Raw genomic sequence first — 26,492 nt, 5'->3', positions numbered from 1 at the left:
GAGCTAAGCCGAAAGGCGAAGCTCTCAATTTACCGGTCGATCTTCGTTCCTACCCTCACCTATGGTCATGAGCTGTGGGTCGTGACCGAAAGAACAAGATCCCGGATACAAGCGGCCGAAATGAGTTTCCTCCGCAGGGTGTCCGGGCTCTCCCTTAGAGATAGGGTGAGAAGCTCGGTCATCCGGGAGGATCTCAGAGTAGAGCCGCTGCTCCTTCGCATTGAGAGGAGCCAGATGAGGTGGCTGGGGCATCTGATTCGGATGCCTCCCGGACGCCTCCCTGGTGAGGTGTTCCGGGCATGTCCCACCGGGAGGAGACCCCGGGGACGACCCAGGACACGCTGGAGAGACTACATCCTTCGGCTGGCCTGGGAACGCCTCGGGATCCCCCCGGAAGAGCTGGATGAAGTGGCTGGGGAGAGGGAAGTCTGGGCGTCCCTGCTGAAGCTACTGCCCCCGCGACCCGACCCGGATAAGCAGTAGAGAATGGATGGATGGATGGATGGATAGTCAGGGGCAATGACCATTGTGCAAAGGGCGCCGAGACTTCAAGGAGTGTATGCAGTTTAAAGTGACCAAGATACATTAAAGTCATTGTTATGGGATCACAGGAGTGCACTCTAATTTAGCACATTTGATACACATGGACAACATCCAAAATGTGAAGATAATAATGTAAGTAATTTAACAATGTTTATTAGTGTGGTAGCTGTTTGCAGTCATGTAAAATAGAATATGGAGAAAATAAAAAAACCATGGAATCGGGTTTTGACTGCTGATGCCGTTTGGATTATGTGTTCGTAGCATTGAGACATTGACTTGTTCATCTGATTGCATCCTCAAATGCAGTGAAGGAAACTGTCTTTACTGAATGTACAAATATCCTTAGTTAACATACAGTATTGTGCAAAGCCACCACGAGTTTTGTCTTTACAATGAATCTCTTTTACAGCATAAAGTGTTGCATTGTTGGACAGATACAGTACATTTAGGATTATTACTCAAAAACTACAAAGCCAATTTCGACAAAACTGCGAGGAGGGTTGGTGAATAAGACAAGGAAGAACAAAAAGAGAAAAATATATATATTATCTCAATCCCGACCCTGGTGAGGATAAGCGGTACAGAAAATGGATGGATGGATAAAGGTATGGCTATGTGACTGCATTTCTTTAATCATTTGAGCCACTGCATTATAAATTAAACCATCCAACGACTATCCGATGATCGCATTGCCATGGTCAAGCTCATAGCCTGCTAAATAACAACCAGATGAAAAAAATTATAATAATAATTAAAAAAAAAAAAACAATAGTCACAATTTAGCTTTAGTGGAGGCCTGCAAACAAAATAAAAAGCAGACAAAACAATATAGAGCAACAGTTATTGTCGGGATCACATCACATTTGCCAAGGTACTTGTTGAGCACAGAGCTCATAGGGCTCAATCCCACTCGGTTGCACCTGGGCTACAGTTCTGTGAGTTTTTTTTTTTTTTTTTTTACAATATACACTAAATTCATATTGGCTGATGTAGATGAGACCAATGGAAATATGAATCAAGAAACTGGAAAGGTCTAAGGTTGATCTTTGCCTCTTGTTGAAGAGCATTCCTCTGTTAGACTGAGCTGTTAGACTGTCATAAAGCAGAAGAGTAAAAGAAGACTGCTAAAGGAGGTGACGTCTGGCCAAGGGCCGCAACACAAGGTGCCCTTGTCAGTGTTCATTCAGTATGCCCTCGTTTTTAACCTGTTTGCCCTAACAGTTAAAGTTTGTTATTGTCTGCCACCGCTTCTACGCTGGGCATGGATGAGGGCACCCAATCCAATGCACAAACACACACACACACACACACGCACGCACACGGGTGCACACATACAGACACACACAGTGAGATAAAGAAAACACACAACGCAATCTACCTATGTGGAATGTAGTCATACAGCGACTGAAGCGCTCCAATTTCTGACTGAACTAATGAACGACTAAAACATAAGGTGAGACTTTTATGTTACATTCTGGGTACTTAAAGTTGTTTCAGTAGTTGATTACATGACAATTTATACTTGGGATCACATTTCATATTTAAAAATAAGTGTGCAGTCTATCACAAAAATAATTCCAGTTACAATCTCTTCCTACTGCTCGGTTTCATTTGCTTCACTGCCTAATCAGCCTAATCCAGTGGTTCGTAACCTGGGTTTGACCAAACCCCAGGGGTGAGGTGGTCGCTGGGGTTCAACGGAGGACTCGACACACACCGTGTGTGTGTGCTTGCATGTATCCATAAAAGCCTTTTTACACTGCATTTTCAATGCCGTGTTCATATGCCGCTCAAAACGCAAAGCTGCGTCAAGGTGGGCGTTTACCATTGCGGCGCTGCGCCTCGAGTTGAAACGCTTGGTTCTTTATTTAACAACATTTCAATGATACACGAGTTGAGTAGCATTGCTGTGGCGTCAGACAGAGCACCCAATAATAAAAAAGAGCCCAAAAAATGTACTCTTACCTATGAACAATTTTCGAGGATTGTAGAAATAACAAAGAAAAGGAACATATTTTGTTGTGAATTTTCACAACAAATTCCGTTCCTCTAACATGAGAGTGGCACTTACCAAGGCGAATGCCAACAGCAAAATTCACATTCACTTACAGTAAATGTTCATTGAATTTAATTTTTTGTTTGTTTTTTTTCCTGTGGGAAATTCAAGTTTTGTTGGTTTTGTTCTTTTAACACAATGATTTTGTGTGCAACTGATGCATGGTTAATTTTGTGCATGACCTGGATGACTGAGAATCTACACAGACAAAATATATACCAGTTTTGAGTTTGAAATAAACGATATTCTATTTTTCAAATTAGGAAGGGTTCCGTGAACTCCTTTTGAAACTGGCTGGGTTCCGTACCTCCAACAAGGTTAATAACCACTGGTCTAATCAAATGCAGTGAGGGGACATATTAGGAATAATAATAGGGTAGTGGTTTAAGAAAAAGACAGATTCCTTTGTGATTTCAGTTTCTCTTCATCCTCCTTCATCATAATGATCATCATGAGCACCAAGTGGTCATTCCTGCTGCTGCTGGCTGTGCCCCTCGCCCTCATAGGCCCAACTCAAAGCTTCAAACCACTCTTTGTATTTAATGGGAACTCCATCTCTCACCGTGAGATTACCACAAGGGCAGTTCTCCGAAAGACGGCCGAGGTCTGCCAGAGCATTGCCGCTGCAGAGGGACGGGACTTCAGTCTGACTGTAAGAACTTGGGCCTTTAAATTATTCGGTGAAGTGTTGGGCTTCTTTATGTTCATGGTTATTTGGGAGGTGAGCTCCACCTTTACTGTAGTTGCATCTTCTTGGTCAATATGGTTAAATTACGCACACAATTATAACGCGCTCACCACTCCCACACGCACTACTGTACAATCCAATGATATCCAATGCAAGGTATGACATTGAGAATTGTAATTCTAATTATATGTTTATTGTTGATGTAGTTTGTCATTGTGTAGTTTTGGTGCACCGCATCATACTTGGATCTGTTAATAGTTCTGCTACCTCATGCACCTAAATTCAAGTCAAAATAAAATAAACAGCACAGAATGATGCAGTGTAGTTCTTTAACACTGTTCTGTTTTATTGGCTCTCATTAAATGTGCATTAAAGTACCTACTTATTTAGCTTAAAGGCCTGCGCACAACAAAAATGCTTGAATATGCAGATGGGAATATGAACAGAAGGTGTCTTTATTTGAATTGATAATGGTGGAAGAGCAAACGACAGAAGTCATGTTGGCTGGAGGAGTGAAGCTGAAGGTGTACAACAATGAACAAGATTACAAAGACCAAAATAAATAAAAAATGCACACAGATAGATCCTTCCACTAATGCCATGGCCTGATGTGAACATGTCCCGTATTTTAGCTCAACTTCAGTTTACAGTCAGTCCCCAAAACTTCCAAATGTAATTTTAACCATCACTTCCGTTCTCTTCAGATTGACGACAGTCTAACAGCTGAACGGGTACACAAGGCCTGTTCCTCATCAAGAAAATCAGCCTCACTCATGTCCAGTGTCTATTTCTATGGTTCCATTGCCTATATATACTTGAGCAATGCAAATGTGGATTTAGTGTATGCACTCAGTGACAAGCACCATTTTGATAGCGAGACCTTTCAGAAAGGACGAGACTTGATCACACAAGGTACAGCACCTCCTGTTTTCTCTCAAAGTCACTCATGTTATATGTCTGTTTCTGTTCTTTCTCTTTCTGCTGTTTATATGTAACAACCTAGCACTACTAGTATACAGGTATATGTCCTTTTTTGCGGGCCTGTAAGGAAGATGCTCAAGCCCTATTTAACTCTGCCTGACAACAATTGGTTGGACATAGGATCGGGGGGGGGGGGGGGGGGGAATCAGATCAGTGGTTTTGATCACTGTTTATGCGTCTGCTTTCTAAACATTTATTGCATTGTGTTTGTCCATGTGATTTACAACATTGCTGTTGAAATATATTCATTTTACCACTAACTTTCTTCTGGTGTTTTTGTAATGATGAGGTGTGTCTGCTGTGAAAGCCAGTGTGAAACTGGAGAACTTCATAGCAGGGCGCTCAACACTTGGACAACTATGTCACACTCTGCAGGTGAGTTCAAAGAGGATTGATCGTGTTGATATTGTTGAATCGAGGTGTACTTTTGGAGGTGGGATGCAACCAACAAGCATTTTATGGCCTGTGTAATGACATTGTATACTACAAGGACTTCTACAGCCACAGCAACTGGGTGGAGTTGGGGTACACGCATCCTTATAATGTCCTGATCAAACCTGACAAACCTTTGGAGAATCTGGCAGGTAGGATGCCATATTTTTTCAAATCAATAGGACATGTGCATTTCACAGAAGGATTGTACAAACCTCACTTCCAATGAACTTGGGACATTGTGTAAAACGTAAGTAGAAACAGAATATATACATCCATCCATCCATTTTCTGAGCCGCTTATCCTCACTCGGGTCACGGGCGTGCTGGAGCCTATCCCAGCTATTAACGGGCAGGAGGCGGGGTACACCCTGTACTGGTTGCCAGCCAATCGCAGGGCACATAAAAAACAAACAACCATCCGCACCTAGGGGCAATTTACAGACTCCAATCAACCTACCATGCATGTTTTTGGGATGTGGGAGGAAACCGGAGTGCCTGGAGAAAACCCACGCAGGCACGGGGAGAACATGCAAACTCCACACAGGCGGGGCCGGGGATTGAACCCCGGTCCTCAGAACTGTGAGGCAGACGCTCTAACCAGTCTTCACCGTGCCGCCAAAAAGAATACAATGATTAGAAAATTATTTTCAACCTATAGTCAATTGAAAACACAAAGAAAAGATATTTAACGTTGAAACGGATTCTATTTGTTTATTTTTGTTTTTTGCAAATATTTACTTTTTTGAATGGGACGAGAAACAAAAGACTGGAAGGTAAAGAAGGAATGCTAAAAAACACCTGTTGGGAATATTCTACAGGTGGACAGGTTCATTGGAAAAAGGTGATTGTTATGATTGTGTATAAAAGGAGCATCCCTGAAAGGCTAAGTTGTTCACAAGCAAGGATGGTTCAGCACTTTGTGAACAGTTGAGCAAATAGTCCAACAGTTTAAGACCAATGTTTCTCAATGTACAATTACAAGGGATTTAGGGATTTCACCATCTCCGGTCTATAATATTATCAAAGGATTCAAATAATCTGGAGAAATCTCTGCACGTAACCGGCAAGGCTGAAAACCAACATTGAATGCCCTTGACCTTCGATCCCTCAGGCAGCACCGCATTAGAAAATGGCATCATTGTGTAAAGAATATTGCCACATGGGCTCAGGAACACGTCAAAAAAACATTGTCTGTTAACACAATTCATCGCTACATCTACAAATGCAATTCGAAACAAAGTGAAAGCCATATATCAACAACACCCAGAAATGCCGAACTCATCTGAGATGGACTGATGCAAAGTGGAAAAGTGTGCTGTGGTCTGACGAATCTACACATCAAATAGTTTTTGGAAATCATGGATGTCGTGTCCTCTGAGCCAAAGAGGAAAAGAACCATCCGGATTGCTATCAGCGCAAAGTTCAAAAGCCAACATATGTGATGGTATGTGGGTCTGTTAGTGCCCATGGAATGAGTAACTTGCACATTTATGAAAGGACCATTAATGCTGGAAGGTACAGTACATATAGGATTTGGAGTAACATATGCTGCCATCCAAGCAGCATTTTTTATTTTTTTTCCAAGGACGTCCCTGCTTATTTCAGCAAGACAATGACAAACCACATTCGGCATGTGTTATAACAATGTGGCTTTGTTGTAAAAGCGTGTGAGTACTAGATTCGCCTGCCATCAATCCAGACCTGTCACCCATTGAAAATGTGTGGCACATTATGAAGCGCAAAATAGGACAACGAAGACCCCAGAATGTTGAGCAACTGAAGTTGTACATCAAGCAAGAATGGGAAGGAATTCCACCTACAAAGCTTCAGCAGTTAGTGTCCTCAGTTCCCAAATGCTTATTGAGTTTTGTTAAAGGGAAAGGTGATGTACCACAGTGGTAAACATGCCCCTCTCCCAGCTGGTTTGGAACTTGTTGCAGGCATCAGATTCAAAATGAGTGAATATTGTAAAAAAAAAAAAAAAACAGTTCATCAGTTTGAACATTAAATACCTTTTGTTGTTGTATTGAATATAGGTTAAAAAGTCTTTTTTTCGGCGCCGGTGACCGGCTGGTTAGCACGTCTGCCTCACAGTTCTGAGGACCCGGGTTCAGATCCGGCCTCACCTGTGTGTAGTTTGTTTGTTTATATGTGCCCTGCAATTGGCTGGCGACCAGTTCAGGGTGTAGCTTGCCCGAAGATAACTGGGATAGGCTCCAGCATGCCCGCAACCCTAGTGAGGATAAGTGGTAAGGAAAAGGGATGGAATGGATACACAACATCCCAACTTCATTGGGGGTTTGTACTTGCATTGTGTGAAAATACTGATAGACATTAGGTACCTCCAAAACTGGATTAAAAACTTCTTTGAGAATGTTTTTTTGGATGTGATTATTCTGATTTGCTTAATTTGTGTGCAGGCCCAAATGTTCCCACATGTAGAAACTGTGCAGGAAAAAATTGTAACAACAACCTTTTGCCTGATGTGCTGGAAAAGAGGCTTCTCACCTCTGGCTACTTCAATATCATCTCCTCAGAAAAGCCAGAAGGTAACTCATGGCTCCTTGACAATTAGTCCTCTTAACAGTGAAGGGCCTATATTTAATGTATTATTTTCTTTTATGTTAGTAGGCAATTTTATTTTAATGAAGTATTTGCCTTTTATCATTCATCTTTAATTTTGTTATTTTTACTCTTATTTTCACTATTGAATTTCTTGGAAAACCTGTGATGAGACACTACATTACACTTTTTATTGCTGGAAAGATCATGAGAAACTTTACCCAAATAATATGAAATATATATATATATATATATATATATATATATATATATATATATATATATAATAAGAACGGATATTAATTTTCTTTGCCTTTGTCTTTTTCCTTGAAAAAAACAATGTTAAACTAAAAGTGTTTATTACGTCTTCCATGTTGTGTTGATTTAAATGTTAACAACTTTGTTCAGTCCAAAAAAATCAGGCTATTATATTTTCTACCAAACATAGTAGAAGCAAATGTCAAATCCCAGGGGCCAAATATATGGTCACTTACTGGATTACTAGCAGTGTATTGGGATAGCAAATGTACTGTAATTTGTCCTCTAATGGACTATCACCAAAACAATCAGGTACTATACAAATCAGGATTGTTCATATTCCTCAAATTCACGAGAAATCATGTATGGACAAGAACGGCCAATGACTCCTTCTGAAGATTCTGTCTTTTACAAGGCAGTCAGTGAAGATTTGAAGAAGAGGGGCTGAAAAATGTGACGAGCAAAATTGTAATGAAAGAGGAATCAAGGTTTTGATTTTTGGCCTGAGCCCCTTTGTCTATTTTGTGTCAGATCAACCAACATACTGTACTATATGACTTTTGCTGTGACACTGATAAATATCTCTTAAAGTTTGAGTAAAATTTGGCGTTTCCAATCTAAAAAGCACTGACAAAGAAGAGATTTCAACAAAAATAGCAGACAATGGACGAATCCAATAAGTACGGTACTCTCACTGGCAGTTTACCTATTCTGTTTTTAAAGTGATGAGTTAATAAAAGGTATTTAAGTTGCCATTAGCTGTGACACTCAATATCATTATTATTCAATTCTGTGGTAATAAGCAATCTTAATTTGACTTTGTACACCAAGGTAAATGCAGCCATGGAGGTTGTTTAGACCAGACGAGTAAACAGGACCCAGTGGGGGGCATCAATAAGGATGACATTAGATCCAGTCATGGCTCACTTCACAATCAATCAGCCAATTTGGCTGTGATTGCTACTATGCAGCTTCTGGAGGATATCAGACTAGCAGTCGGAGAAAAGAATTTCCTACGGTAAGAGACCTATGAACGAAATTCTTGGCTCTAAGAGATGACACTGATCAGGATGAGTGAAGACATAATGAGAACTCTCATATCAGTTGTCTCTTTTGCATTCCTGCAGGCTGATGGGTCTCTCCCAGTCCTCTGTGCTATGTTTTGTCTTTGACACTACAGGCAGTATGAGAGACGACATAGCCCAAGCTAAGACAGTTGCTTTTAACATCATCGACAGCAAGAGAGGAACCCTGCAGGAGCCTTCAACCTACATACTGGTTCCTTTCAATGATCCAGGGATGAAGTGCACACAACCTTACACAGTGTTTTCATAGAATTTGATACAGAAGTCCCTTGACTTTTGGAGTTACGAGCTGTTACTTGGTAGATTTTTCTTTGCTTTGTGTTGTAAGCCAAAATTAAGAGTTATGAGTGAACTTAGAGAAAGAATTCAACGTGTAAGTCGGGTACTACTGTCGTTCTGATTTCCTGATGGTTCAGGTTGACTGACAATACACCACAGTATAATACAGCCTACTCTAAGAGACTGGTGGGGCATTGTATTGCTATTGGCAGGTTTTGGACCTCTGCTAACAACTACAGATACAGACATTTTCAAAGAAAGGATCGACCACCTGACTTCCAGTGGAGGAGGTGATGACCCAGAGCTGAGCTTGTCTGGACTGCAGGTCCTTTGCTTTCATACTAATGTCAATTTTTATTGTGAACACAATTAAATATGGTAATTAATATTTAACCTCAAAACACTTTTCATTAAAGTCAAGTGAAATTTGAACTGAAATTCTGACTTTTTCATGTCCTTTTGTTGTCTTACAGCTTGCCCTTACCGCAGCTCCACCTTTATCTGAGATATTTGTCTTCACTGATGCTCCAGCAAAAGATGCACACTTGAAAAGCACCATTACTGCCCTGATTGAGAGCACAAAGTCTGTTGTGAGTCTTCTTTATGCTTCTTGCTCCCTAAATCTCAAATTCTTGCATCCCACCAGGGTCAAGAGTTAGGTAAGAGACAATTCCATATAGCGAGTTTAACAAAGATGACCAACATCCAAAATAAAAAAATATATATACAGTGGAACTTCGATTTAAAGGGTATCCGAAGTAATGGACCATTTGGACAATACATGTGTCCAAAAATAATTTCCCCTTGTCACTTAAAATGGCGTTGACAAAATCTGTTAGTCCCAGAATTGGCCGCTATTTTTACTGGCACTGTGGCGCAAATATGGGCAGACTGGGACACACGTTTTGGGACACACAGGTATACAATATGACTAGATCCAGCCAACTGACGTGCCCGTGCCTACACGGTGACCAAAGGCAAACATCTACATGTGGCGGCCATGTTGAATGTGGCAATATTTCCAAGCAATGCATTGACGTGGCGACCATGATGGCAGAAGAGAGAGAGCGCATATGGCGGCGGTGTTTAAGAAGAATACGACACACAAATCTCTGGTGTCTGGAACATGCTATTTTTGGTACAGTAACAGTTTTTCTGTCAAGCTGTTTATCTATGGCAGCTAATTAACGGATTTGGAAATAGGAAACACATTACACCTTGCTGCGACCCTGTTTTTTTGTTTTTTTAAACAAACTTTATAGCGCTCTCGGTGACGCACAAGGCGTATATGCGCAGAAGTGATGTGCAGTAAGTCAAAATGGCGGCGGAAGTAAAAAGCATTGCAGCGCTTGTCAGAATTAAAAAAAGTACACTGACTCATTTTCATTCGAATGCGAAAATTCTGAATCACCATTCATTTTTTTTTTTTAACTGGAGAATTGACTCAACTTATGACCCATTCGTTGACAGCACTTGTAATGAATATCGCCAACTACCCAAAAAGGACAGAACAATCTTCCTTCCTTCAAATGGCCGCCCAAATCAGCCGTCAGTAATACCATAATTTCTGGCAGCACCTTGTATGGCAGCAGTCGCCCATTAGTGTATGAATGTGTGTGTGAATGAGTGAATGGGAGGCTTTGTAAAGCTCTTTGGGCACTGTGATAGTGTAGATAAAGCGCAATATACAGCGGGTACGGAAAGTATTCAGACCCCCTTAAATTTTTCACTCTTTGTTGTATTGCAACCATTTGCTAAAATCACTTAAGTTATTTTTTTTCCTCAATGTACACACAGCGGAATTGTTGACATTTTTTGCATATTTATTAAAAAAGAAAAACTGAAATATCACACAGCCATAAGTATTCAGACCCTTTGCTCAGTATTTACTCCAAGCATGGATTTGGGGAGCCTCTGCCATTCCTCCTTGCAAATCCTCTCCAGTTCTGTCAGGTTGGATAGTGAACATTGGTGGACAGCCATTTTCTGTCATGGTTGTTTCTTGCAGTCCCTGTTTTGGAGCTTGGGTGGCGCTTCGTGCCTCGCCTCGCCTCCCTTTCTCTCTCTCTCTCTCTCTCTCTCTCTCTCTCTCTCTCTCTCTCTCTCTCTCTCTCTCTCTCTCTCTCTTCGTCTCCAGTGCCCCTTCCGTGTCCCCCACCTCGCTGTCCGCTGCAGCCACGGCGCCAAGCTATCCCACCTGCGCACGTCCCCGCTTCCTGCTCGCTCCTTGTCCTGATGGTCCACCATCTCTTCTTGGATATCCTTACACCGAGCCAACCGTCAATAAACCATTCTAATCTACTCCTGCCGCTTCATTCTGCTTTTGGGTCCAATCTAAAGCTGATACCATGAGTATCGTGACAGAATACTCTGGCCATCATGGACCCAGCAACAACCAAAGCATTGAGGGAAGCGCTCGCCCATCAGGGCGCGCACATAGAAAGACAGAACAAAGCCCTCCGCAAGATCATGGAATCTTTGAATACCCTTACACGACAAGTATCTCTCCTGTCCTCCCAGAGCCACTTCAGCAACCCTTCTGGGCGTATTTCTCCCGAGCCCACAGCCTCTCATCAAACCCGCCTCCCATACAAAGAGGCTCACGTGCCTCCTCCCGAAACATACTGCGGGCACCTAGGTTTATGTAGCCAATTCCTATTAAACTTCTCGTTAGTATTAGACCTACAACTGCTGAGTTACCCCATCGACAAATCCAAAATAGCATTTATCATTAACCTCCTACACGGAAGAGCTGCCAGATTGGCTAGCGCGCTTTGGCAGAATTCCTTCCCTGTCCTCACGTCATTAGCCCTCACCCAAGGTTCAAGTTCAGTGGCGTCGTACTCCATAGACTTTAGAATAATTGCGATTGAATGTGGTTGGGATGCATTAAGTGGGTTTTCTTAAAGGATTATCAGAGCCACTTAAAGACGAGCTTGCAACCTTCATCAATGACGTCCTTTGTGACATGCTCAACCGGTTCGTCTTTCTATATCTTGACGACATCCTCACCTTCTCTCGCTCCCCTGACGAACATCGGCAGCATGTCCACCAAGTCCTTCAGCGCCTCCTCGAAAACCATCTTTTTTTTTAAACCAGAGAAGTGTGAATTCCATCTCTCCCACTCACCAGTCTCACCTCCACCAGTTCCCCATTCCATTGAAAACCTGCCACATCGCAAGCATTCAAACACCTTAAGAAAGTATTCACCAGTGCCTCCATCTTGAGACACCCCGACCCTAACCTGCTGTTCGTCGTGGAAGTTGACGCCTCCTTCCCTCAGGTAGGCTCTACCGATCAATGCAAACTCGAACTAGCAGACATTCCAACAGCTTCTTCCCTCTTGCAATCAACTTCTTAAACAGCTAACCTACAATTCCATTGCAAAATGCTGCCAATTTATTTTATTTTTTTGTCTTGAGTTTGTTGTCACATTTCTGTCGGGCCAATTATACATACTCGTGCACTCACTGGAGTAGTCTGCCCATGCTGTTGTTGACCAATACTGGCCACTCATGCCAGAGTAGCATCTGCCCCACTTGCACACTGACTGAGGAGTATCTGCAACATTTGCACAATCAACATTGTCCCAGATTATCGCGCTACTAGTCACTTTAAACTGCATACACTCCTTGAAGTCTTGGCGCCCTTTGCACAATGGTCATTGCACCGGACTATTGCTATATTAGTCATTCAAACAGCTCTAGGTGCTAGAGGACTCTGCATCTTTTTGCACAATTGTCAAAAAAATATATAATAATAATTGTACCGGCATTACCAGATAACTAGCAACCCTTTATTCCTCAGTGACTGTTTTTCTCAATGTCTTTATGTCTCAAAAAGTGTTCTCTGTCAATTGACTGTTGTCGTACTAGAGCAGCTCCAACTTCCGGAGACAAATTCCTTGTGGATTTTTTTTGACATACTTGGCAAATAAAGATGATTCTGATTCAGATTCTGACATGGGGGGTGGAGCCATCCTCTCCCAACGAGACCCTGTATCCCAAAAATTACATCCCTGTGCTTTTTTTGTGATGTGGGGAATCGTGAGCTACTAGCCATCATCTGGGCCCTGGAGTAGTGGAGGCACGGGCTGGAGGGGACCGCCGTTCCGTTTATTATATGAACCGACAATAAAAACCTCACCTATCTCCAAGCGGCTTAACCTTATTTCTCAGCCGTTTTAATTTCAGCCTCTCCTTCCGCCCTAGTTCCCGCAATGGCAAGCCTGATGCCCTCCCTCGTATTTTTCCACCCCCTTCCAGCCCAGTAGAACCGGAACCCATCCTTCCTTCCTCTTGCTTCGTTGGGGCTGCCACTTGGAAGATCGAAAAAATGGTTAAGAAAGATCCAAGAACCCAACCCGATCCCAAGAGCAGACCATTCGGCCCATAACTCCAAACTAACCTGTATCCCGGAATCATCCAAACCATTAACATCATTCAACAAGAATTCTGGTGGCCCAGCCTGGTCAAAGACACCCATGAGTTGATCCTAGCCTGCTCCGTCTGTGCCCGATGTAAAGCCTCATATCAACCCCCAGCTGGTCTGCTGCACCCTTTACCCATTCCGAGCCGCCCTTGGTCCCATATCTCTCTGGACTTTGTCACCGGCCTACCCCCCTTTGAAGGTAATACCGTCATCCTCACTATCATAGATCGTTTCTCTAAGCGTGTCCATTATGTACCCCTTCCCAAGTGGCCCTCTGCTTTGGAAACTGCTGAACTCTTCGTCCTCCACGTATTCAGACTTCATGACATTCCAATAGACATTGTCTCAGACCGAGGTCCTCAGTTCTTCTCCCATCTCTAGAAGGAGTTCTGCAAGGCAGTGGGCGCAGCACCCACTATGTCTTCTGACTACCACCCCCAATCCAATGGCCAGACGGAGTGGGCGAACCAGAGCCTGGGCTCTGCTCTTCGCTGTGTTGCCGCTCGCAATCCCGCCTCCTGGAGCACCTTCCTTCCATAGTTGGGGAATATGCCCATAACTCACTCACCAGCTCCACCACAGGTATGTCTCCATTTATGGTTTGTTACGGTTTCCAAGGTCCGTTATTTAAGGTACAGGAGCATACCGTGGCAGTTCCCGCGGTGAGGGAGCACCTACTACAGGTCCAATCTTAAAAACTTCCCCTAACTCTTAAGATCAACCTGACATTTCATGTTTCCCTGCTTAAGCCTGTCTCCACACATACTGCTTAGAATTAAGGCCAAAAAGTTCTATCTTGGTCTCATCAGACCAGAGACTCTTATTTCTCACCGTCTTGGAGTCCTTCAGGTGTTTTTTTTTTAGCAAACTCCATCCGGGCTTTCATGTGTCTTGCACTGAGGAGAGGCTTCCGTCGGGCCACTCTGCCATAAAGCCCCGACTGGTGGAGGGCTGCAGTGATGGTTGACTTTCTAGAACTTTCTCCCACCTCCCGACTCCATCGCAGGAGCTCAGCCAGAGTGATCTTTCAGTTCTTCTTTACCTCTCTCACGATGGCTCTTCTCCCCCGCTTGCTCAGTTTGGCCAAACCGCTAGCTCTAGGAAGGGTTCGTCCCAAACGTCGTTCATCTCAAGGATGATCAGAAGAAATGGACAGCACCCGGGTTATATATAAGAGTGTCACAGCAAAGGGTCTGAATACTAATGGCTGTGTGATATTTCAGTTTTCTTTTTTTAATAAATCTGCAAAAAATTCACCAATTCCGTTCAATATGGGGTGCTGTGTGTACATTAATGAGGAAAAAAATGAACAAATGATTTTAGCAAATGGCTGCAATATAACAAAGAGTGAAACATTTAAGGGGGTCTGAATACGTTCCGTATCCACTGTAAGTGCAGTCCATTTACCATTTACTGCATGACTGGTATCAGTGCTCCTTTTGTATTCAACTTAATCAAAAACTACAGTAATTCAGACATTAAAAAATATATTTTTCTGTTAAAACAAAAAAAGAAAAGAAAATCCCTGACCTGATTTTACCTTAAGCACGATGATAGAAACCTTCTTTTTGGAAACTGAACATCTCGCTAGAGTTGGCGGAGGCAAATCCAAGAAAAGCAGGCATCAAAGTGGAATCGCTAGCAGCAAGCACCCGCTCATGCCGGCCAGATCTCAACACTTGAAATGTTTTTCTTCTCCTCGCTCTTCCGTCATTCTCGTCCCAGGAATTGCTTTTAAGCACCCTCACAAGCTGCCGTGCCCCTGTCAAAATGCTGGTTCTTTTTTTCTTTTCTTTTTTTAAATCTCCTCTCCTCTTGCTTTCCACTCCACTCCTCTTGCTTTCCACTCCACTGCATTGACGGAATCACACCTGAGAACAAGGCACTTTGAGGAGCCTCACCAGCAGTTGAGTCCTAGCCAAAGCACCGGTTCTTTCTTTTTTTTTTTTTTCTATGAGGAATTGGAAAGTGGAATCGTCAGGGCAAGCAAACAAACGATTCCTAGGAATCAAATTACTGAGTACAGGTTCTCAAGAATAAATTCCCATCCCTACTGCTCATAGTATTTTGGAGACTGCCATAAAACTCAGATTACAACTTGAACAATTCATCCCATGTATCCCATAGGAAGAAATTAAAGTGTGTGTAAATGTGACATGTTTGAACTCTTGCATTTCTAGGTGACTTTCCTGCTGACAGACGTCTTATCGAGTAGGCGCAAAAGAAGCCTTCAAGATGTATTGCCTCGAGTAGTGAGCCAAACAGATGTTCAGCTCTACCGTGATCTTGCCCGGGCCTCTGGAGGCCAGGCCATAGAGGTCAGCAAGTCAGATCTTGCTGTGGCTACAAGTGTTATAGAGGATTCCTTAGGCAGCGCTATGGTAATATAAGAAGAGAGGGACAAACACATAAATATAGCACAGAATATGTACTGTATACACATACAGTATGTGAATGTCTTCTTCAGGTGACAGTTTTTCAAGGAGTGAGGAATCCCGGAAAGCCTGCTCATTTTACATTTAATGTTGATGGCTCACTAACAAATGTAAATATCTACATCACAGGGACTTCATCACTCACCTTTAATCTCATCAGCTCGACAGGTATCATTTATACGAAACATCAGCCATGAAAGCACCAACTGTTTGCACATATAGAACATCCTGTTCCTACCTTTGCAGGTATATCTCAGAGCTCCAGTGAGTCCAGTGGCCCTCTGGCATCTTTGAAATTGGCAGGTAACCTACGACGACTGAGGCTAAACAATGTCAGTGAAACAGGATTATGGAAAATCAGTGTAGACTCTTATGACCTCTACTCAGTCAAGGTCACAGGTCAGTAGTTGAATGAGGATTAAAGTTACAGGTATGTTGTCTTCTACACATTTTTTGCCCATTGTAAAATATTGTTTTACTAACGTGAACATCAGGTCAAAGTCCAGTGAACTTCATCTACAACCTTGTGGAAGCCTATGAAGGACTCCATGCAGACTTCTTTCTGAAGGAAGGACGTCCTCTTTCAGGTCAAACATCATATTCAATTTAATCTTCACACACATTGCCCTCAACGTTATCAACCCTCCATGTCCACATTTATTTTTTCATGTCTCAGGAATTGGGAAAATGTAATTTGTCTCTTTTGCAAACTTTCAGGTGGTAAGGCCACCCTCTTGGTCACAGTTACAGGAAGTGAGAGTGTAAATGTCACAGAGGTCACACTGTGTGACAGCTCAAGCCAAACAAAGGTCAACGGAACATTACAGGCATGTCTTATCAAATTACATAGAGAATATACCACTACTCATCTCAAAAGAAATACGGAAGCGCTATTGTCCATCCAGCCAGCCATTTTCTTATCCAGGGTCAGATCGTGGGGGCAGCAGCTTCAGCAGGAAAACCCAGACATCCCTCTCACCGCCCACTTCATCCAGCTCTTCCGGGGCTATCCCGAGGCATTCCCAGGACAGCTGGGAGACACTCTCCCTCCAGTTTGTCCTGGGTCGTCCCCGCAGCCTCCTCCTGGTGGGGCATACCTAGAAAATCCAGGAGACACCCTAACCAGATGCCCGAGCCACCTCATCTGGCTTCTCTCAATGGAGAGGAGCAGCAGCTCTACTCTGAGCCCCACCCGGATGACCGAGCTTCTCACCCTATCTCTAAGGAAGAGCCCGGACACCCTGTGGAGGAAAGTCATTTTGCCAACTTGTATCCGCAATCTTGTTCTTTCAGTCACAACCCATGGCTCGTGACCATAGGTGAGGGTAGGAACATAGATCGAACGGTAAATCAAGAGCTTTGTCATTTGACTCAGATACTTCTTTACCACGACAGCCCGATACAGAGTCTGCAACACTGCAGACGCTGCACTGATCCACCTGCCAATCTCCCATTCCATCCTTTCTCCACTGGTAAACAAGACCCCACGATACTTGAACTCATGCACTGGGGGCAGGATCTCATTTCTGACTTGGAGAAGGAACTCCATCCTTTTCTCACTGAGGACCATGGGCCCAGATTTGGAGGTGCTGATTTTCATCCCAAATGCTTCACACTTGGCCACAAACTGCTCTAGCGAGAGTTAAAGATGGCTTGATGAAGCCAAAAGAACTACATCATTTGCAAAAGCAGAGACGCAATGCTGAGGCCACCAAACAGGATACCTTCAATACCTTGGCTACGCCTAAAAATTCTGTCCAGAAATGTTATGAACAGTATTGGTGTCAAAGAGCAGCCATGGTGGAGTCCAACTCTCACTAGAAATGAATCCGACTTACTGCTGGACCAAGCTCTGAGCACCCTCCATGAGGGAAAGGGAATGCCTTCTCCAAGTCCACAAAGCACATGTAGACTGGTTGGGCGCACTCCCACAAATGAGTGATGAGTGTGATCTCCATGTAGTTTGAACTCAAACCTCTCGACCCCCTTCTTAAAAAGTTGGATGAGAATTTCCATAAAGCCATCTGGAAGTCATTCTACATGGCCTCACCAAACTCCTCCCATGCCCAAGTTTTTGCCTCAGTGACCACCAAAGCTACATTCATCTTGGCCTGCCTGTACCCATCAGACAGCATCCCTGACCGCTGGTGTTCATCAACGGGTTCGGGGTTTTCCGCCACAACAGACACTGTCCACAGCATCGGTCAGCTGCCTCAACAATGGAAGCATGGTACATGGCCCACTTGGACTCAATGTCCCCTGCCTCCTCCGGGATGTAGTCGAAGTTCTGTCAGAGGTGCAAGTTTAAACACGTTCTGACAGGGGACTCTCCTAGATGTTTCCAGCAGTACGTTTGGGTCTACCAGGTCAGACTGGCATCTTCTCACACCATCAGAGCCAACACACCACCAGGTGGTGATCAGTTGACAGCTTTGTCCCTCTCTTCACCCGAGCATCCAGACATGCAAGAACTATTGTATTAGGGGTTTTAATTGATAGCATTCAAACAACACCAACAACATGTGACCCTAGCTAAGCTTAAGAACCCAATTTATTTATGGTTCTTGAAGGCTGTTTGAAATCTGATTGTTGAGAACTAACTTTCCTGACCTCACTTAACTTTGCCCTTGAAATACACTGTATCTTCTGTCAGATTTCGCTCATCCGCAGGACTAATCGGGAGAAATGTCCTGACCGACTCTCCGTTTAAAGGGTCAAGCCTCCCCCTTTTTCCTTACCGTCTCCTACTCCGTACGCGCAAGGGGACGGGAGCTTTCCAAGCCGGTGTCGAGATGAATTCGCCTAGGTGTGCTAACTACCTTTAGTTTTACGGAGCCAATCCGTTCTGCCCTCACTTACCACCCCTTGATGAGTAACCGTACCGAGTGTGAGTACTCCGTTTTTACAGCAGCTCCATCTCTATGAATCGTTTGCACTTGTCATTGACCTAGTAAATTTAACAATCCTTGTTAGGACCGTAAGGATTTGTTTTTGTATTAAGCCGAAGGGATATCGATGAGTTACTTTTGGGATAGTGTTACGACCCGGTGATATTAATGTCGTCGACGTTCAATCACTTATAAAAGGTTGAGTGATAAAAATGAGACAACTCTCATTATAAGAATGACAAAGATAGAATAAAATTAAGCAAGGTTTTTATTTCAGTGATTACTTAAGGTTAAAATAATAATATGACAGTAAGGGTTTGTGATATAGAATAAACAATAAAATAATAACAAAAATGAAAAGAAGTAGAAATAGTTAAAAGTATTAAATCATAAAACAAGTATTCCCTTTTGAGTGAGCTTTAAGGGGTGATCAAGTCCTACAGAGCCTTAATGCCAATTAATAATAAGATAATTTGGAATATAAGAATCCCTGGACAGCTGACTAGCTCTCTTCTCTATCCACGCAATGTCAATGGCGGTTCTATTAGTTACCTTATTATAATATTATTTTAGTCTTACCCAATTAAAGAGGAGAATTCAAAAATGGAGAGCTACCCAAGTAGCCTGATGAATTCCTCCTGCCAGCATGTCCCTTGTCATTGCGAGAGAAAAGAGCATGTGTCTCCTTATCCTTTGGAGGATAAGAGAGCCCCGTGCATTAGCGTGTGAGGCTTTTTATAACCTTGGTCAGGCTCAGACCTCCCCTCTTCTAGAATGTTCCGTTGTTCGCAACATATCCCGACATACACTCCTCATGTCCCGAGATGCGCCCCTGGCTGTTGGCCTGTCCTGATACGACCCGAGTGGAAAGTACCTTTCACTTTCACTTTTCAGCGTGTCCTGATTTGACCCGAGTGGAAAGTACCTTTCACTTTCACTTTTCAGCGTGTCCTGATTTGACCCGAGTGGAAAGTACCTTTCACTTTCACTTCAGCGTTGTCCTGACTTGACCCTCATTTGCTCACCCAAATAGGTTCTCAGTGAATACATTCAGTTACAAGCACATTATATATGTCTTGATCTCAAACAATACATTTCATCACACCATGTTAATCTCCAAGCCATATGCAATACATGTGTATATGTCAATTGTCAAATAAATGTATATACTTTCATGTGAATACAATTCCCTCATGCATTCAACAGGTTTGTTCTTCTCTTTGTAGTACATCTTGTGTTGTTTTGCCTGAGAGAGACAATCTTACACAGGTTACAGTTTTTGCACAAAAGCAGTTCCAAAGCATTGTATAATAGTAATACAAAAGTAAGAATAATGTATAACAGCCTTAACTAGGCTTGATGTACTCATTATCAATGATTCTCAAAAGAACATCAAAGTTATAACATCAAAGAGAACATCAAAATTATCTCAAGGATATAAAATCAAATAAATGGTTATATGTTGTTGACTCCGGTATGTGTTTGTTTACTATGATATGGGTTTTGATAGTATTAAGATATTAAGAACAATTTGGTTTGGCGACCTCTGGTGGGTAAACCAGGAATTGAAACTGGGGCTGAGCTCACACACGTTGAACCCAGCCACATAAGCCAATCACTACCTTTTGCTCCATCGCATCATGTGGCTTGGCAGCCCACTTGACACTTCATGTATATCTTAATGAGGAAGTTTTTTAAAAAAGAATCATATATAATTATATATCAAAATACTTTAAAAAATTAATTACATTTTATTATGTGCTACTGTGAAGTCGTAATGACTGTTTTAACAAATATGGCAAAAAGGCTACTGTTCATTAGCTAGAGAGCTGGGTGGTTGGATGGCTGGATTGCTGGATGGATGGATGGATGGATGGATGGATGAATGAATGGATGGATGAGGTAGGTAGGTTGATAGATCGATCATGTCTGATGTGCAGAAGTATATTGTATTCAAAGTAAAACTTACTGTAGCTACTTACAGTAATACAGTCTTCTATAACACTAAAATCACAAGGAGACTTGCTATCCTATGGCTTTGTCCCATCCTCCACAGGCATTAGGAGGCTCTAACTTCTTGGTGACATTCATTGAAATTCCAACGGGAGATTTTGTTGTTCGACTGAGAGGCGAAGACAGAAGCTCATCATCACGGTCAGCTCCAAGCAGGTTCCAGAGGCAGGCCTCCACTCAGATGAAGACTTCCAGTATTTCACTGACTGTAAGCTCAAACACCTTCAGTTTTCTATTAAAGGAAGCATCTCTCCAGCATCTCTGTGACTGTGAGACCAAACTTCTTCAAATCTCTACCAAAGGACAGCATTTACCTCACATCAGACCTCTGTCAAACCTCAAACCCCTTCCTAATTGCAATATATCTGGTATCAGACCAATGTTGGGGAGTACCTAATTACATGTAACAAGAGTATGTAATTGACTTACAAGATTTATCCATCCATCCATCCATTTTCTGAGCCGCTTCTCCTCACTAGGGTCGCGGGCGTGCTGAGCCTATCCCAGCTGTCATCGGGCAGGAGGCGGGGTACTCCCTGAACCGGTTGCCAGCCAATCGCAGGGCACATAGAAACAAACAACCATTCGCACTCACAGTCACAGTCATGCCTACGGGCAATTTAGAGTCACCAATTAATGCATGTTTTTGGGATGTGGGAGGAAACCGGAGTGCCCGGAGAAAACCCATGCAGGCACGTGGAGAACATGCAAACTCCACACAGGCGGGGACGGGTATTGAACCCCGCACCTCAGAACTGTGAGGCTGACGCTCTAACCAGTCGGCCACCGTGCCGCCAAGATTTATTTAATTGTAATACATTACATTCCTGGGATAAAATGTGTAGTTAAATTACAGTTCCCATTTCCATTACAATTTTAGTTTAATTTGAAAAATAGCAACAAAAGCTCAGATTTATTTTTCATATCACTTCCTCCTTCTAAAGCTGACACTTGTAATCGGCTCTCTCTGGTTATGTGGCATTCTACTGTAGTCTCAACCATGACGTATTTTTCCAAATATGACCATGAAGCGCCACATTGTGGTGCAATATATTACTTGGAGATTTTTAAAGGTTAAAGTTTGAAAGGTTAAACTCATTATGTATAATTAAACTTTTAAAAACATAAAAGAACACTGACTTTTTAACAGTTTCCTCTTAATAATTATGGACTTCTTTATAGAACATTAACTTCTGGTTTGTCATATGAAGTGATATTTGTCTAAATTGTGCACATTTGTCATTAGGTCAACATGTTATCATGTAATCCACATGTTCCATTCATCCATTTTCTACCGCTTATCCGAGGTCGGGTCGCGGGGGCAGTAGCTTTAGCAGCGACGCCCAGACTTCCCTCACCCCAGCCACTTCATCCAGCTCTTCCGGGGGGATCCCGAGGCATTCCCAGGTCAGCCGAAGGACGTAGTCTCTCCAGCGTGTCCTGGGTCGTCCCCGGGGTCTCCTCCCGGTGCGAAGTGCCCGGAACACCTCACCAGGGAGGCGTCCGGGAGGCATCCGAATCAGATGCCACAGCCACCTCATCTGGCTCCTCTCGATGTGAAGGAGCAGCGGCTCTACTCTGAGATCCTCCCGTATGACCGAGCTTCTCACCCTATCTCTAAGGGAGAGCCCGGACACCCTGCGGAGGAAACTCATTTCGGCCGCTTGACTGGTATCAGTGCTCCTTTTCAGACCCACAGCTCGTGACCATAGGTGAGGGTAGGAACGTAGATCGACCGGTAAATCGAGCGCTTCGCCTTTCGGCTTAGCTCCTTCTTTACCACAACAGATCCATACAAAGTGCGCATCACTGTAGACGCTGCACCGATCCGCCTGTCGATCTCCCGTTCCATTCTTCCCTCACTCGTGAACAAGACCCCAAGATACTTGAACTCCACCACTTGGGCCTGGATCTCATCCCCGACCTGGAGAGGGCACGCCACCCTTTTCCACATGTTGTACACATATAATGCAACAAACATATTTTCAACACATATTTACATTTCGTCATGTTTGTTATCAGTAATTTTGTGTAAAGAAATATGTGGTGAATTTCCAAACAATGATCAATGGTTTTAATTTTTTTTTTTTTAGAGGAAACATTCCATCATTAAGGTTCTGTGAATACATTCATTAAAAATTAAGAAAAGTAATCAAAATGTAATCAAATGTAATAATTTATATTTCTTTGAGAACGTAATTGAAATAGTTTCCCTACTTCTAAATGGTCACCAGGGTGACTTTTAATTGTAACAAACTACATTTCCAAAGTATTCTTTTCTACACTGTAACAGTCAATCTTATAAATTAAATTACCTTCTAAAGCAGAAAAATTATGAACTCTTAAGTGGCGAATGGCATTACATTATTGGTCTTGATTCATTCACTTTTGAATCGTTAACATTGTACACACAAGCGGCACCAGAAGATGGCACTTAGGAGCATAATAGTGAATTTAACTGTTACTGAATGTAACAGGTATTTTTTCTTATTGCCCAACGCTTTCCACTGTCATGCGCCAATATTTGTTCACAAGTCTGTTTTCACAGACCGAAACCACTTCTTCAGGCGTTCTTGGTCTACTTTAGTGGGTTTAGATGGTAGCTTTCACATTCGGCGAAGGAACCATGCCTTTAAAGAAATTCCAGCAATTTGTTTCAATTTAATTGTGTGAACATACGCTAAATGGCTGTCCACTCTTCTAGGCTGAAGCCAACAGCACCAACATAGAACCAGGCTCCACCACCTCCATCCGTTTCACTGTCAGCTCAACTGCCAGTGGAGTCGGGAAATTCAATGTGCGTGCCACCAATGACCGCAGCTTTGACTCCACATCACCCAGTTCTATCACCATAAAAGCAGACAGCAGAGGGAAAGCCAACGGCACCGTGACCCTAACTGCTCCTGACAGTGCAGCATCGGGAACAGACGTGACAATTACAATTGAGGTGGAAGATGCAGCTGCCACTGATATTAACTATGTTGTTCTTAGGTTTTCCGTTACTGCTAAGGTAAGAGAAAAGCAATGAAGGTAATTCTAAAGTCTAATAAACAGTGCTCTCACTAATTATCACTGTGGCTAAAAATACATTAAAATTGGTTTCACGCTGTCATGAAGCAGATTTCAGTGTTTTCTTTCTTTGTAAGTATTAGATTAGATTAAAAAAGTACTTATTTCTCTCTACAATACATGTTTAGAGCAGGGGTTAATCCAACACATTAGAAACTTTTTTTTCCCCAGCGATTTTTACATCTGATTTAGATAATACTCTAGAATAGAACTGGTCCGCTTTCTGTTTCCAGGTGACTGATGTTAACGGACCAGTGTGCCAGGAGGCCAGTACATCCACCAACTGTTCATCTTCATCACTCTGCTACTCCTCCCAGTGGGAGTTTGTGGCCAATGTTACCGACGGTGTCACTGGGACAGGGATTGAAAGAGTCACCATCCGTGAAGGGAACGGCACCCTCCACACGACCACAGTGGTCGGGCCAGAGGGCGAGAACATCACCGTTGCCTCCTACCAGGCTTCCTGCTGTGCAGACAGAGTGGAGCTGTCTGTTGTGGACAATGTGGGAAATGTTGGAATATGCGTGGGCCAGGTGAGACAGTCCACTACAGTTGCACCTGTGACTCCAGCTAATGTGACGATATACACCACGTCCACCGGAGGGCACACCCTGAGCACAACACTTTGTGTCTGGATAACTGTGGTGACACTCCCACTTTGGAAATAATTGGTGTCTCTGTTTATATGTGTGGTGCATATATCAGCTACTTTGAGAATTCATACACTGAAATCAATTGCCATTGTTACTGTACAATGAAAACAAATCATTTCATTATATTTATTGATTTTGTCTATATACAGTATGTGGGCTCAGTTCTATATGGTCTATATGCTGAGTGCTCGTAAATCCAGTGGGAAAATGTCTAACTGAAGTAATTATTGTATTTGTATAATTATCATTGTACAATTACATTGTTATTGTTGTATTGATATGGAACATTCAAGTCATTATCAGAATATATATACATATGTACTGTAATTACATTTGACAATGTAATAAGATCAAACACAGTTAACTGTATAAAAAAAAATCATGCCTTTAAAAATATTATACTTAGTCATGTTTTTGTTTGTTTCTTTTACAACTAATCAGATTGTTGAAAAGAATAAATCATCCCTAGCACTGGGGTGAACGCTGCCTCCCCACAAAGTTTTTGTTCAGAGTTGCTCTTGGGATGTTTCTGAATCATGCATAACAGCTCTTAGAATGTTTTATGGGCACGGGCCCAGGAAAACAAGCTTAATCTCTCTTAATGACTGATGTGCTTATTTAAAATATCAATTACTTTGTCAAAAGGAATGTTACAAGAGCAAAAAAGTTTTTTTAAATTCACAATAAAACTAATGAAAATTAAAAGCAGTAATGTAGATCAACAAAATTGCTTGGATTCTGTTTTTTTTTCTCTTGTTGCTATAGGCAGAGTTCACAAGGCTCAATATAACGATAATTATAACTACATCTTAGGCCAATAAAAAAGAATTGACATGAAAATCACACCCACTATGCTTTTTGAATGGCAAACTTAAGGCTGACAGCACTGTGCCTGTGGAAAATTAGCCAGCAAGAACAGGAAGTCAGACAGACACATGCTCAGACAATTACTAACATAACGGCACAAAAAGGATAGTGAGATAATTTTGTGGAAACGCCCTTGTTTTACAATTCACTTGTCTCTCTAGTATATACACATTCATAATTTAAAGAATTTGGAAACCAATGGAGGCCTAGCGACTGGATGGAGACCAGTGCACAGTGTATCCCACAAGTCAACTAGTCAGCTCTCTCACTCTCGTAAAGTGCAGACGTTTTTTTGCTCGCTTGCCTGCTTTGCCTCAATTTACTTTTTTGTTGTTGCTGATAAGCTTGTTTTTCTTCTAAAAGAAATTAGAAGCAGCGACTCCTGGATATATTTTTAAACCTGTGGGACTGTACTTTTTTTGTAGATACAGTCGGTTGTTGCCATATTGCAATATTTTCTGATACCCTCTCACCATTACGTGAGCGTGGCCCACAAATTAGCACAAGCCTGCTATTAGCAACAAGATCAGCAATCAATAGGCCTCTTTTTCCCCTGAGGACTATTACGGACTTCTGCAGAGGATGTCAATCCTGGAAACGAAAATCCAATGTCTTGAAGTGGACCTCTCCCAGTTGTACGATTTGGAGATGAATGTTTCTCTAGGCTCAGTCAATTAAATAATTGGCTCAAAGAAGTGTGTGCTGCACTATCTGTGAGTTTCATTGACAATTTCTGCAATTTGTGGGAGCACAGACATCTTACAAAGCAGATGATTTCTGTCTAAATAGACCAGGGGTTAAGTTATACGGTTTAGGTCCTGAATACATGAATGAAATGCTAATGGAATATAAACCCATTAGGGCTCTGAGATCGACAGACTCAGGTCAAATAGTGGAGCACAGAGTCCAAAGCAAACATGCCGCACACAAATGGAATAAGTTAACAAAATAACAGAAGTGATGTCAGCCCCAAGTGTGAATGTTTTTAAGTCCAGGTTAAAAACTTTTCTTTTTCCTCATGCTTTTTAGAGCATTTCCACTTTTAAATTATATTTATTGCACTTTACGCTGTTTTAATTTTACTTTTATTTTTTTCTCTTTGTTATAAATGTTTATAAGCTGGGTTATTTTCTTTGTTTTTAAATTCGTTTAATCTTGTAAAGCACATTGAGTTACCTTGTGTATGAAATGCGCTATATAAACACATTTGCTTTGCTTTGCTTTAGAATAGGCTCCAGCTCACCCACAAC

General features: G+C 42.4%; 1 protein-coding gene across 1 annotated transcript; it reads left to right on the top strand.

Moving 5' to 3' along the window:
• Positions 1–596: 596 nt before the first annotated feature.
• On the top strand, positions 597–25,247 carry LOC133476224 (von Willebrand factor A domain-containing protein 7-like). Its single transcript, XM_061769339.1, has 18 exons — positions 597–675; positions 3,017–3,251; positions 3,992–4,199; positions 4,558–4,643; positions 4,759–4,852; positions 7,123–7,251; positions 8,354–8,540; positions 8,650–8,828; positions 9,099–9,211; positions 9,360–9,476; positions 15,498–15,698; positions 15,785–15,920; positions 15,999–16,151; positions 16,247–16,339; positions 16,470–16,579; positions 20,697–20,861; positions 23,358–23,663; positions 23,956–25,247. Exons 1-18 carry the CDS (start codon positions 644–646, stop codon positions 24,388–24,390), a joined length of 2,979 nt encoding a protein of 992 aa, XP_061625323.1. The 5' UTR covers positions 597–643; the 3' UTR covers positions 24,391–25,247.
• Positions 25,248–26,492: the final 1,245 nt, after the last annotated feature.

Source organism: Phyllopteryx taeniolatus, chromosome 4, assembly GCF_024500385.1.
Source record: "Phyllopteryx taeniolatus isolate TA_2022b chromosome 4, UOR_Ptae_1.2, whole genome shotgun sequence".
Taxonomy (NCBI): domain Eukaryota; kingdom Metazoa; phylum Chordata; class Actinopteri; order Syngnathiformes; family Syngnathidae; genus Phyllopteryx; species Phyllopteryx taeniolatus.
This window is presented reverse-complemented; position numbering and strand designations above follow the sequence as displayed.

Excerpts from the sequence above, each read along its gene's own strand:
- LOC133476224 (XM_061769339.1), top strand. The coding sequence starts at position 644 with ATGGACAACATCCAAAATGTGAAGATAATAAT. Across the intron at positions 4,644-4,758 it reads AACTATGTCACACTCTGCAG|GACTTCTACAGCCACAGCAA; the intron begins GTGAGTTCAAAG and ends GTATACTACAAG. Across the intron at positions 20,862-23,357 it reads CTTCCAGTATTTCACTGACT|GCTGAAGCCAACAGCACCAA; the intron begins GTAAGCTCAAAC and ends CCACTCTTCTAG.